This window comes from Beta vulgaris, chromosome 9 (genome assembly GCF_026745355.1).
Source record: "Beta vulgaris subsp. vulgaris cultivar EL10 chromosome 9, EL10.2, whole genome shotgun sequence".
In the NCBI taxonomy this organism is placed as follows: domain Eukaryota; kingdom Viridiplantae; phylum Streptophyta; class Magnoliopsida; order Caryophyllales; family Amaranthaceae; genus Beta; species Beta vulgaris.
This window is the reverse complement of record NC_079210.1, coordinates 52461263-52474539: the sequence shown is the minus strand read 5'-3', so window position 1 is coordinate 52474539 and position 13277 is coordinate 52461263. Positions and strand designations below refer to the sequence as shown.

General features: G+C 33.1%; 2 protein-coding genes across 2 annotated transcripts; one reads left to right on the top strand and one right to left on the bottom strand.

Annotated features, from left to right (window-relative positions):
• The first annotated feature begins 2026 nt into the window (after positions 1–2026).
• LOC104904708 (aquaporin TIP2-1) lies at positions 2027–5241 on the top strand. Its single transcript, XM_010693066.4, has 3 exons — positions 2027–2241; positions 3312–3562; positions 4693–5241. Exons 1-3 carry the CDS (start codon positions 2118–2120, stop codon positions 5059–5061), a joined length of 744 nt encoding a protein of 247 aa, XP_010691368.1. The 5' UTR covers positions 2027–2117; the 3' UTR covers positions 5062–5241.
• Positions 5242–6467: 1226 nt separating this feature from the next.
• On the bottom strand, positions 6468–10894 carry LOC104904707 (hypothetical protein). The gene is made up of 6 exons (XM_010693065.4): positions 10533–10894; positions 9795–9905; positions 9630–9686; positions 7549–7611; positions 6801–6863; positions 6468–6657 (listed from the first exon to the last, which is right to left on the bottom strand). Exons 1-6 carry the CDS (start codon positions 10776–10778, stop codon positions 6580–6582), a joined length of 618 nt encoding a protein of 205 aa, XP_010691367.1. The 5' UTR covers positions 10779–10894; the 3' UTR covers positions 6468–6579.
• Between the last annotated feature and the right edge of the window lie 2383 nt (positions 10895–13277).

The window sequence follows — 13277 nt, the reverse complement described above, 5'->3', positions numbered from 1 at the left end:
ATCCAACAAGATCTCACATGACTATATTTTTTTCTTAAATACAAATTACAAGAGATATAGTGTCAAAGTCAAAACGGATAAACTAATAAAGACCGGAGGGAATATAATATAAAAATGCAATCTTTTTACAACTTTGAAACATAAGAAGAATTTGAAAAATTAATCAAATAAAAAAAAGAAATCTATACTTATCTAAATGTTCGATAAATAATTTAACATAATAACCCGAATACACGATAATTATATAACATCTTTCGTTAAACTCTTACGAAAAACAACACCAACAAACAAACTAATGGGGCCAAAAGAAAAAGAGATCATCAAGATTCCTCCTTTATCTAATCCCCTACAATCTTCATGCACCCCATTAACATTTTATGTTAATTGATTAGATCTCAACAACAAGAATAATCCCTAATTATAAACATATGTAACCTCCAAATGAATAAGAACCATTCATTTTCCCTTACTTTGAAGGATATACAACCCCATCTATATTTTTTATGATTATGGACGGTGCATTATGTGGCCTTAAACGTATGTGATAATGAAATCATGCACTCCATGGTAATAACTACTTTACCATAATGTCTTTAATTCAAATTATAAGCCGGGCCGGGCCTAAAAATTTTCTTATTGGCCGGCAGACCAAGAATTTTCCCAAAGCCCGTTATTCGGGCTAAAATGAACGGGTTTTTCGAAACAAAATCGGGACTGGTCCAAAAAATATACTAAAAAACTATTTTTGACTTGTCCAAAGCAAAAAAAATCAGGTCGAATCCAACCACGGGCCAAAAAATTCTATCCAAAACCCGTCCAAAAATCGAACCAAACTGAATTGATCAGCTCTAATCTACACAAATATTATTTTTCAAAAAAATGATCAGATCATATATATAGATTATGTAGGGTAGCACCACAGCCCTTTTGAAATTTACCTTACTTTAGGGTCACTGTCCCTCAGAAGACGGTTTGTCACATGCTGCTAGAAAATATCATCCATGATCAAATTGCGATAAGCTTCGAGACATTTCCACCAGAGCATTTGGTGGACAGGTTGGAATGCCAGGAAAAGTTGTGATTGGTTGTTTCATGCAATTAGATGTATTGCATCCTTCATTCAAATATTCTTCTATAGTCTTTATCTGTACACCACATACACATATATGGACCATACATGCATGTGAGGGTCATGCATAAGGACATTCTGCATCACTATGTCCATAAGGACCATATGCATGTGATTATATGTATAATGCTTGTTATCAGGTCATTTTAGGAGCTTAAACTATAAACAATGCAAGCTAACTAAGTTCGTTTTAGAAATAACTTAATAACATATACTCCTAACAAAAATTAATCTCATGCATTGTAACTTGTAAAAGTAGTTGGTTGGTTTTAAGTGATCTATCTGGTCTCATCTAACTTATGATTGAAAAGCGCAATAAATTCTAAACAATATAACAAGTGAATGAAGTGATCACCATTCTTATAAGGCTGGTTGCATTGACAAACTAAAATATCAGGACGAGACTAACATCATGTAAATACATTTGCATAACATTTTTTGTTGGACCTCCTTTAGTCAAGAATTGAACCTTGGTTTCTCGGGTGTGAAATAAAAAGACATACCATTATGTCCAAATCCAAATATTCGCATAACATGTAAAGAGCATAAAACATACACAATTTTGAATTTGTGTAATGATCATAATATAGTCAAAAGTGACCAATAGTTATCATTATCTTCTACATTTTTCTTCTATACATGCACTAATAATAGAAAGGTAATAATCAATAAATATGCTCATGAAGAGTCAAGAAATCTAAAGGTACTTGTTCTAGGACTTTCTATATTACATAGGAGGAGTCTTTTCTACATGATGAACATAAATTGGTCTTAAATATGCCCAAAAAGTGAGGGAAATAATATATTATCACTTCCAAATAAAAAAATAAAACTATATACTAAACTATTGGAGTATAATTCATATGGTTTGTTTCTATATAAAGGAGTGATGTGGAAAGGCTTTTCAAGTATCTGAAAGCCAAAGTGTTTTCTCTCTCATCTTCTCTATTAAATTTTCTCTCTCTAGATTTTAAGCAAAAGATTAGTGATGGCAATTGCTTTTGGCAGATTTGATGATTCTTTCAGTTGGGCCTCAATTAAGGCTTACATTGCTGAGTTTATCTCTACTTTGCTCTTTGTATTTGCTGGAGTTGGCTCTTGCATTGCTTTCAGTTAGTACTCTAATTATTATCTACACATATAACTTTTTTGTTTATATAGCTTTAATTCTTGTTTTCAGCTCTTTTATTTACTTGTTGAACTTCACGTACCACATTTTTATACCACATTATGGCCATTCCATTACTAATTTCTGTTATTGGTTTGAATCTATATATCCTGATATTATTTTTTCCAAGATCATCCGTAAGGATGCTTTAGAGTGGCCTATTAATTAGGATCCTCCCTAATTTCTTTCTTTCTGGCTAAAAAAAAAAAAAATTTCATCTTTCATAACTTTATAGTAATCCATCAATGGGAACTAAATAGTACAGTAATAATTATGTGACAATTTATATGAAGGTATTATATAGTGGAGTTACACTACTAAATATGTTCATATAATTGTTGCATTTCTATTCAATACTAAATGGTTTTCTAACATCTAACTAGTGTGTCTTATGTTGGAAATTTCCATTTCCTATTAAATGAGAACAATAAATTGAGCTACATAGAATAGCGTAATTAATAATGTTCCCAGAGAAAAGGAATAAGAATAGCATGTACGTCTTTGTTACTAATCATTAGATACTAAATGAAGCTTCATTAGTCATTATCTTGATATAAATGTCCTTTGGATCGACTTCATATTATCAAAATTTTGAGTTAATTTGTCCTAATAAATTAATAATTAAAGCTAGATCTCCGACACAATATAGAGTATCTGGTTTATATTAGTGTCTTGTGTGGCTCTCTATAGATGACAGTCGAAAAAAATATAACAAATTCTCATATTATCATATTTTAAGTGTCGCATTCTTTTTGGAGCCGAGGTATTAATGTTAGTCCTTACATATGTTCTCATATTATCAGTCGAAAAAAATATATAACGAATCTCATATTATCATACTTTAAGTGTCGCATTCTGTTTGGAGCGGAGGTATTAATGTAATGCTAGCTCTTGCATATATTCTCATATTACTAGTCGGAAAAAATTATGTAACAAATTCTCATATTATCATACTTTAAGTGTCGCATTCTTTTTGAAGCGGAGGTATTAATGTTAGCCCTTGTATATGTTCAGGTAAGTTGACAGCAGGTGCAGCACTAAGCCCTAGTGGGATAGTAGCAGTAGCAGTATGCCATGCATTTGCCCTATTTGTTGCAGTAGCAGTGGGTGCTAACATCTCTGGTGGTCACGTAAACCCAGCTGTCACCTTCGGATTGGCCCTCGGCGGCCAGATCACTATCCTAACTGGCATTTTCTACTGGATTGCCCAGCTTGCTGGTTCTGTTGTTGCTTGTTTCCTTCTCAAGGCTTCCACTGGTGGCTTGGTTAGTATTTTCCTTATTTCATACATCATCTCTTTCTCAATTTATTATGTTCCCTGATTTTTTTCTGAGCTACAAAGAATCTAATCATAATGTAATGTATAATACAGAATAATAATATACTATAGATGAAGAACAATAGTAAGTACTACACCTAGCATTATGTATTTCTCTTCTATCATCTGTAAGGATTTTCGCGTTAGACTGGATCTAGATGACTACATCTGATCTATATGATCCATACGAAGGATCCAACCTAAATTTCTCTTTTCTAAGTGAAAATTTACTAGAAAATTACATAATGTAACGTTTGTTAACCCTGTCCTTTAAGTTTCTTTTTGAAATGGTCGTCACTTATAGTGGCGCATTGTCTAAAATAACCTTAAATTCTAGAAGATACTTTAGAAATTTAGCTATGATAAACCTATAGAGATTTTCTTGCTGTAAAATAGGGTCCTTTGAAAAACTATGTAAAGAATAGGATTAACATTGATAATTTTTCAACATTCATTAGTGGACCTAACAAAATTCGCCTTAGCACAAAAATAACTCAAAAATCGACCCAAAAAAAAGATATACAGTTTTATAAATATAATGCTCCCTTCATCTCTAAATAATAGGCTAAAATTGGCTACATGTCACTAAATTCATAAGAAATTGAGTTACAATATCACAACGATCTATCATTATCCACCATACAGATGTAGTCCTCCTGTCTTTTTTCAGTGAATAAGAAAAATTCATTAAACATTATAGGAGTAGTCCTCCTATTGACATCCTTGCTAAAGGTATCACCAAAAACAATACAAATTAATTTAGACTTTAACTTTAGCTTACTAAATTTAGAAAGTGATCTATTTTTATAATGCCAGCAAACCAAAATCATACTATACTATGACTATATCAAATAAAATTCGACTATATCATATGATACCTAATCATTCATAGTAAATTATTGTGCACCGAATCCATTCAACTTGTTTTAATATATACTCTTTTTCGATTTAATAACGTTGTGGGTCTGAGTCGAGGCCCTACTACCAAAATGATTCCCTTGTCCGAAATTCGACTATATAAAATGTCGTTTCTCTTATACTTTACCTAATCAAAAATTGTTACATATATATATGCAGACAACTCCAATCCACAGTGTGCCAGAAGGATTAGGAGTAATGGAAGCAGTAGTAATGGAGATAATGATAACTTTTGCATTGGTATACACTGTTTACGCAACTGCAGTTGACCCAAAGAAGGGCTCAATTGGTACAATTGCTCCTATTGCTATTGGATTCATTGTTGGGGCCAATATTCTTGCTGCAGGCCCATTCTCTGGTGGGTCCATGAACCCAGCCCGTTCATTTGGGCCCGCTGTTGCTAGTGGTGATTTCCAGGACCACTGGGTCTACTGGGTTGGGCCCCTTGTTGGTGGTGGTTTGGCAGGCCTTATTTATGGAAATGTCTTCATGCAACAAGACCATGCTCCTCTCTCCAATGAATACTAAATTTGAGTTTTCATTTTTCTTTTTCCCTAAAACATTCTTAATTTATTTGTGTGCTTTTTTTTTTCCTTTCAATCTTGGTTTGAATTTTTTTTCTTTTAGTTTATTCTTGTAAATCCATGGTCTAGCCAATGTAACTTTGTTGCATTTTGCGGAAATAAATATTCTTTTTTTTCCCTTAAATTTTCGTATTGCGAAACGATAAATTTAATCAAGTATACGAGTAAAAAGGTGTTTTCTATTATTAGAAAGGAAATACTAGATCCGTTTAATAATATTGCAACGATTAAATACTTTTTACTGACACTTTATGTTAAATCGTTACAAATAATATAAAATGGATGTAGTATAAAAAAATGGATGTAGTGATACTTCGATAGTATATTAATTCAGTCTTTTCCATTATTAATTATAATTATGATAGAGATAGGAACATGAAAGGTAGATAAGAGAATGACAAAAATACCAAAGACAAAAAAACAAAACAAGGTACCAATGTTGCCACTATTTTCATTTTGAGCTACTTTAGTCTTTATGTGTAGGTCACCTTTCATATTTGATTGATTAAGGTGAAAGTGTGGGGTTCCCTTATGAACATAATTCAATTTCTTTTGTACACTAGTTCATTGTTCAACATTATATATTGATTGGTTGTACAGTATGAAGTTATGTATGATGAGACACCTCAATATATAGGACTATAGGTTGAGATTCCCATTTTGAAAAAGAATAAGAAGAACGTCAAACACATAAGATTAATAAGCGAGTAATTTGCTATTGTGAACTGGTTTTAGGATGGAATATTATTAGGATTTTATCATTTTATGTAGTCAAATTTTCCTTCTATTTGAAGATAATATATTTTTTTTGTCCTACTACTACGAGTGTAATAAAGTAATCCTAAGGGTGTTTATGTAAATAGGTGCAAACCCTATATTACTAATATAAATATAGTGCTAAGGCTCCCATGAAGGGTGACCCGTATTATTCACTTTACAGAGTGGACGACTAATCTCCTGCAAGAGTTTGCATAAGTACCTCAAAGGGCAACATCCCTCCAGTTAGGATTTTTTCCATACTCAAGCCTCGATCCCTATGTGCAACTTTACATATTATAACACTATCATGGGCGAAGCATATAAGGGACCTAAGAGGCCATGGTCTCTGCTAGCCCAACCACACCTATAATTTATAAGAGGCCCAAATGAAAAAAAAAAATAGAAATTCTTTTTTTGAGGGGAGAAATTCAGAAATTCTAGTAAAATATCCCTTCACAATGTAATAATAAAAAAGAGGAGTATACTTAACCCTCCTCATTAACCAAGTCTGACTTCGCCCTTAAACACTATTGGCTACTATTCCGTGATAAATTTTCAAAATGATCAAAACTCACAACTCACAAGCTACTATTGTTAAAATAATCATTCCATTAAAATTTGAATGCCAAAAAATTGTTTGAATTTCAATTATTCATTTATATGCTTCGATAATTTACAAAGTTATATACTTGAAGGTATGTAACTACTCAGATACATAAGGGACATCTTTTTCATACTTCCATTCATGCGCTTTCCATTCTGGTAATTGCTGAATAACAACCTGCATCAGTCATTACATGAAAAATTGTAAAGAAAAAAGAAAATTATAGCTTACATAATTAAGATTATAATTTTATTATCAAAATGAATGTTGCATCTTAAATAAATTAAAGAGAGCTTAATTAACAAATGAAGTTTACATACCATTCCTCTAGATTCTGGTGTGCCAACTGTGATTTGACAAGCAAGTCTCCAGTTCTTGGGCTTCTGCTCAAATTTTCCCATGTAATGTTCTCATATTAAGCTCATATAGATAATACAATATAATATAAGAATTTTCATAAATCTTATAACTTTAAGATACTTCGACACTTTGATCGTTAACATTGCGTATGATATGTAGATAAAAAAATTATAATTTGATTCGTCTTAAAAGGAAATTTCATAAATCTTATAGCTTCCATCATTATATATTAGAAAGTATGGTATTTGAGATAGTCAGTGTTGTCCCGAACAATATAGAGGCCCTATGTTAATACTGAAAAAATAGACCAAGAATTCACTAAAATATGCAAGCAAACGAAATAACAAATATGCATCAAACAAGAACTTTCTCTTCAAAATCTTTCGATACATTCCAAGAAGAGTTGAATTCAATAAATTAACTTGCAGACATTTTGACTATAAACATAAAGTATTTTAATTATGGTTAAAGAATTTTTTTTCAATTTGGAGGCGCATTTGAAAGTAAAGTCTTGTTCCATGTCCCACTTTGAATATGCTAAGAACCGGGTCTGGAGATAATTTGACACTTTAACTATTGATATCACGTATAACATCTAGATACAATATTTCTAATTTGATTCCTCTTGAAAAGGGTTAATAATTTTTATGACTTCGAACATTATATAATAAGAGTAATTGATAGTCAAAGTCTATCCTCGAAAACTACCTTCTTTAAATGTTCTTTCTCTGTTTCAGTCCTGGGATTCAGAAGCTCCTTGCCTTCAATCACCTAACAAAGTGAACAGATTAAACAATCTATGCTATGTTAAGTTCATAACCCCGTTTATTAAAAATGTACAGTTATAAAGTTACAAACGATAATAGACAACATTACAAGATAAAAATAAAATAGATGTCATACTTGATCAGTTGATTGTATCCGTTTCATGGTAACTCTCACTCCAATTGAAAAGAAATTAAAAATAAAACGAGCACGGGCGTTGCTAATCACATACAAAAATAACATAATACTAAAAAGATAATTAAGGAAAGACATATAGATGGTTTATTAAACATCGCCCAAAATCTACTTAAAATCGCTCAAAAAAAATTGAAATTACATCCCTAACCTTTTTTTTCTTTTCCCCTAAACCACCACCACCCTTCACATCCTGCCACCACCACCACCCTTCACCTCCTGGCACCACCACCCTTCACATCTGCCACCACCACCACCCTTCATCTCCATTAGAATTACCCCTCTCTCTCCTTCAGCGTACCACCACCCACCCACCCACCTCACTCCACCACTCTCACCTCCACTTCCTTCGTCGCACTCAGCCTCCCCAACCAGTACCACCACCAACACCTTCACTTCCTTTTCGTCCACATGCTTCGTCGCCCAAAAAAGTTCCTTAGAAAAAGATAACCGATTGTTTAAAAAAAAACTACCCTGCTCTAGAGTCTAGAATGTAGATGGCGATGCAATCAACCAACACGAAACGTTCTCGTGCTAGACGAATCCCCGTTTATTCTGAGTAACGAGCTTACTTATTTTCTTGAGCTTTTCAACCCCACTTTCGATCGAAGGTGAATTTTTTTTAGAAAGGACGAACGTCCGGCCAGGACGATCGCCCCATGGCACGAACATCCGACCAGGATTATCCGGCCATGGGGCGATCGTCCGGCCAGGACGTTCCACCCATGGCCGGAACGTCCTGGCCGGACTTTCGCCCTTTCTAAAAAAAATTCACCTCTTTAACTGTTGGTGGGGGGGTGACGCGAGGGGCTGGTGGTGGGGTGACGCGAAGGTGGTGGTATTGGAGAGGTAGGGGATGGCAGGAGTGGCCGGGATGGCAGGGGTTAGTTGGGGGTTGCAGGTGGTGGTGGGTATGGTGGGTGGTGTGAAAAACAAAAGAATGGTAAAATTGACTAAGAAAATAATTTTTGGGCAATTTTAAGTAGTTTTGGGGCGATAAATAGAAGTTCAGTTATAAATCACTTGTCTATTCGAGAAAAATCAAGTTAATGAAGCTAGCCAATCAGAGAAAGAACTTGAACCAAATTTGCATTTTCGAGTGTAAGCACATCTCAAATTTTCTAAAGGTAGGGGTAGGGATGCAAGGGATTGGATTGGACTGGATTGAACTTTGCTAAATTCAAATCTAGTCTAAAGTATTTTGAACTCAAGAAATTGAATCCAAGTTCGATCCAAATGTTTTTCTAGTCCAGTCCAGTGTGATAATTTTTTCTTGAGTCTGAATCTAGTCTAGTCCGATTGTTTTTTTTTTTTCCCTAATTTGGATTCAATGATTTACAACGTTTTCTCATAATTGAATTTAAAAATTAAGCTCATTATATCCATTTCATAAAATAAGTCATATAAAAAATATTTGGACTCGAAAATTTAAGTCCAAGTCTCATCCAAAAAAATTTCAGTCCAATCCAATAAGTTTGAACTGGACTAGAATGGACATTGAACTTTTCACAGTCCGCTACGCTCCTAGGGAGAGGGACTTTAGCTAGGCAGGGCCAATAGCCCAATACCTATATAGGTGGCCCAACCAATGCCCAATAATGTGGCTTACTTGAAACAAAGAAAAACCTTTGTAGATTTTTAAAAGTATAGTGTATATTCTAAATAGCTAGGTAAGAAGAAATCCTCTAAACTACGCTTGCACATGTTCCTACCCAGAAGTATATGTTAATCATTTTAACAACTACTAGCCAGAAGATAGTGTATATATCCACAATGACCACAAGTATATAAAGAGCAAAGATGGTGTGTTTGTGTGTGTGTAGGATTACCTCCACCATGCATGATCCACAAGTTCCTCCACCGGCGCAGTTTAATAGCGGCCTTGCCTGAGAAAATTACAATAATTTCAACAAAAAAATGCAATGTTAAATTCATATCAACATTGTATTCAATAAATCATATTAACATATGAAAAGCTTAATATAAAAACTTACATAAGGTCCATAGAGTTCAATATCATTATCCAACATTATATCCCTAAGCTTTTGTCCACCCGTTGCTGACCGCAAATGCATATCAGGTGTTCCATCAGGGAGTAACACTGACTGGAAATAAATAAATAGCTAAAAGTAAGGAGAAATACACATGACAATCAATCTATACAAAGAATACTAGACCCCGTTCTTTTGGACGGGTGAAATTTGATGTGAATTGAACTGAACTAGGAGAAACTGAATCACAAGAGAATTTGAATTGAAATAAACTCAAAATAAGTCCAAAAGAACATGACTCTATTTATTCTCCAAGATTAATCCAGCAAAACATTGCTCAAATTTCTAATTGTATATTCAATATCGTCTATGACGGCATATTAAATTATTAAATACCTACAATAGGAAATATAGCGCTACTTTATAAACTGCATATCAATCATTTCAACTGCGATTTATTATTATTATTATTATTATTAAAAAATGTCATTTGATTTTTCTATATAGTTATTTTTGAGATTAATCGGAAATTATTGCTCACTCTATATATACTTCATATCGCACCATATCTATTATAATAACTTTAAAAAAATTAGAGTAGGGCAAGGGTGGAGGTAAAAGTTGTACATCGAGGTACTTAATTGTACCTTATAGGCCGTGGAACGAGTATGGATTTGAAATTCTACGTGTCCAAAATGTTTATTTTTTAAGATAAAGAAAGAAAATTGAAGATGTGCTTACACTGACAAATGCAAATCCAACATAAGGTGGTTCAAGTTCTTCCTCTGATTGGCTTGCTTCATTAGCTTGATCTCTCTCAGGAACAGTTCCAATGGCTCTGATTTTCCTATAATTATTGAAGTTAATTACATTTCTACTGCTGGTTGTTCTAATAATATGTTTTGTTATGTAGTTTTTGAAGTTGTTAGAAGTTGAGAAATTTGAAGATAAACTGTAAGGAGGGTTCATATGAAGAGCAATGCTCATTTTTTTTTTTGTAATTAAGTTTTGATATAATATGATATTTCATAAAGTGGGATAATTGTTCTTGGTTTTAGCTTTTGTGGGTCAAGTGAAATGGTGAATATATTATCTGCATATACGGCTATATTTGGGTTGGATGTGTGGTTCATATATACCTTATCTTTGGTGCATGTGAAGGGTCTCATATGTGATTGATGAAATTTTAGACTTGCTTGTTGTTTCTCCCAGGAGATGTAGGAAGGTTTGAACTTTATTCTTTCGTGTATATCGTTGTGGTGACTGCTCTATGGTAATGATGTAAATAAGATCTGATTTACGGTCTATCGCATTCACGATTTTAAGTTTAATGCACATACGCGGATTATAAATTAAGCACCAGGCTGATAAGCAATAAAAGTAAAAAGTTTAGTACGAAATATTTAATATGGTAAAGGAAGTTTCATGTAATACTATGACTTGAGGTTGTAAATATTATCACGGATTGCTAACTTGACTTGAACCTGACACGAAACTAGTTCATTTTGGATAAGGTTTTCAGCTCATTAAAGTAAGTTTCTTGTAATTGTTAGAGTTTAACTATTAAACCATAAGCTAATACAATACTATTTAACTAGGAGACAATGATGAATATTATCAGAGACTATTTTAATGGTTTGAAAATTTTCTTTCATATGTAAGATTTGTTAGTTGGTTGTTCTATGTATTTGGTTCATTTAGGCATGAAATTCATACCAGCTTTGTATTTTTTTAGTTCCACCATTTGCTTTTTCACATTTACCAAGACGGTTATCTGAACGTTGATATCTCTTATTGGGTGTAAGTAAAATATAAAAATTTGATACTTGGAATACTCGCATTGAGACGAATCTAACAAAATCCCGATTGACTATGTTTTTTCTTATATAATAATACAAGATATTTTAACAAAGTTGGTTGATTAATACTGGCACAAAGCCAAATGCTGCAACTAAAAATACGGAGGTAGTATATCGATAACGTAACACGTTAAGAAATATATCGAATTGATTTGTTTGATTTATTCACATAGCGTGCTTGATAAACAAGTTGATAAACAGGTCGGGTGACTCGTTTTAGGGTTGAGGGTTGTTGACTCATTTAATGAACGAGCTAGATTAGAGTTTTAGCCTTTTGGAACTCAATCAGTTTACTCGTGAACTCGACACAAACTTGGCACCACCAACCTTTTGCCGACTCTACTTATATAAGCCACTCCTTTGTAAATGCTTGAAGCAACCTTAAGGGCACATTAAGGATAACAAAATTAGGATAATATATTTATTAAAATTACTCGATCTATTTTGAGAGTTAGTGGAAAGTGGGTCATTTGATTAGATAATCTCTAATAGAGAGAAATTTATTTAGATATATGAACATAATTGAATATACCTAGTGGTACCATATGGTGGAGACAAGAGAATAAAAGAGGAAAAAAGGTCTACCAATTTTTGTAAAAAATTAATACAACAGATTAAATCGAAAAGATGGATCATCTTTGTGCAACGAAGGGAATAGGGAGTGTAATTTGGATACCTTATATCCCCTCTTCCCTACTCCCTGCCTATCTCAATCTTTTCTTTTTTTTTTAAAGGTAAGATGAAGTCCTTTGCAAGGAAGGGGGAAAATTGGGAATTCCTCCTTGCAAGGGGTGAGACTCGATCCCTTGACCTCTGGGATCGGAGATGATGCCAACACCACTAGACTATCACCTGCTGCTCATGTTTTGTTTCTTTCTTAGGATTATCACCACCTTTCTCTTTATTTTTTTATATACAACTATGATATATTATACGCGGTGCAAACTTTTTTAAAAAGATTTGTAAGGAGAAGTGCTCTATTGGACCAAAACCTCACCCAGGTTAATCCGACACAGCTACATAGGCAAGATCCTTTCAGAGTGGGGGATGGTAAGGGAATACCTACCCCCAAAGTGCCTCTAGTAGGATTTAATCTTAAAATCCTGAAGTTGTGAAATACAAACCTTACTAGAGTATCACTAGAGCAAATACTGCTTGACGTAATTAGAAATTTACCCTAAGACTCAATTATACAATGACTATTGCTACATCCTCTTTTTATCCAAAACTAGAATTTTTTGCACGCGATGCGTGCTTGAATTTTTTTCGAAACAGAAACTCGATTTTCTTCGGCATAAGAGTCAAAATTTGAACATTAGACATACAAAGTATAATTGTTTTTAGTTGTAAAATTTGATTGGTTTAGTTTCTGTCACTTAAGTCTCTCACCATTCTTTTTTTTTTTTTTTTACTTTTTAAAGTTAAATTCTATGAATAAAATAGAAATTTTATTAAATTTATTTATGATTTCTAATATTATAATTTTTTTAGTTGATTTTCGAATTAAGTACAATACTTCATAAATTGTAAAGAAAGTGGGCACTTTGATTTCAAGTCAATTTTTTTATAGGTTGTAGTTTGTAAGTGAATTTTTAAGTTTTTATAAAGTTTTCTCATTTTAGTGATT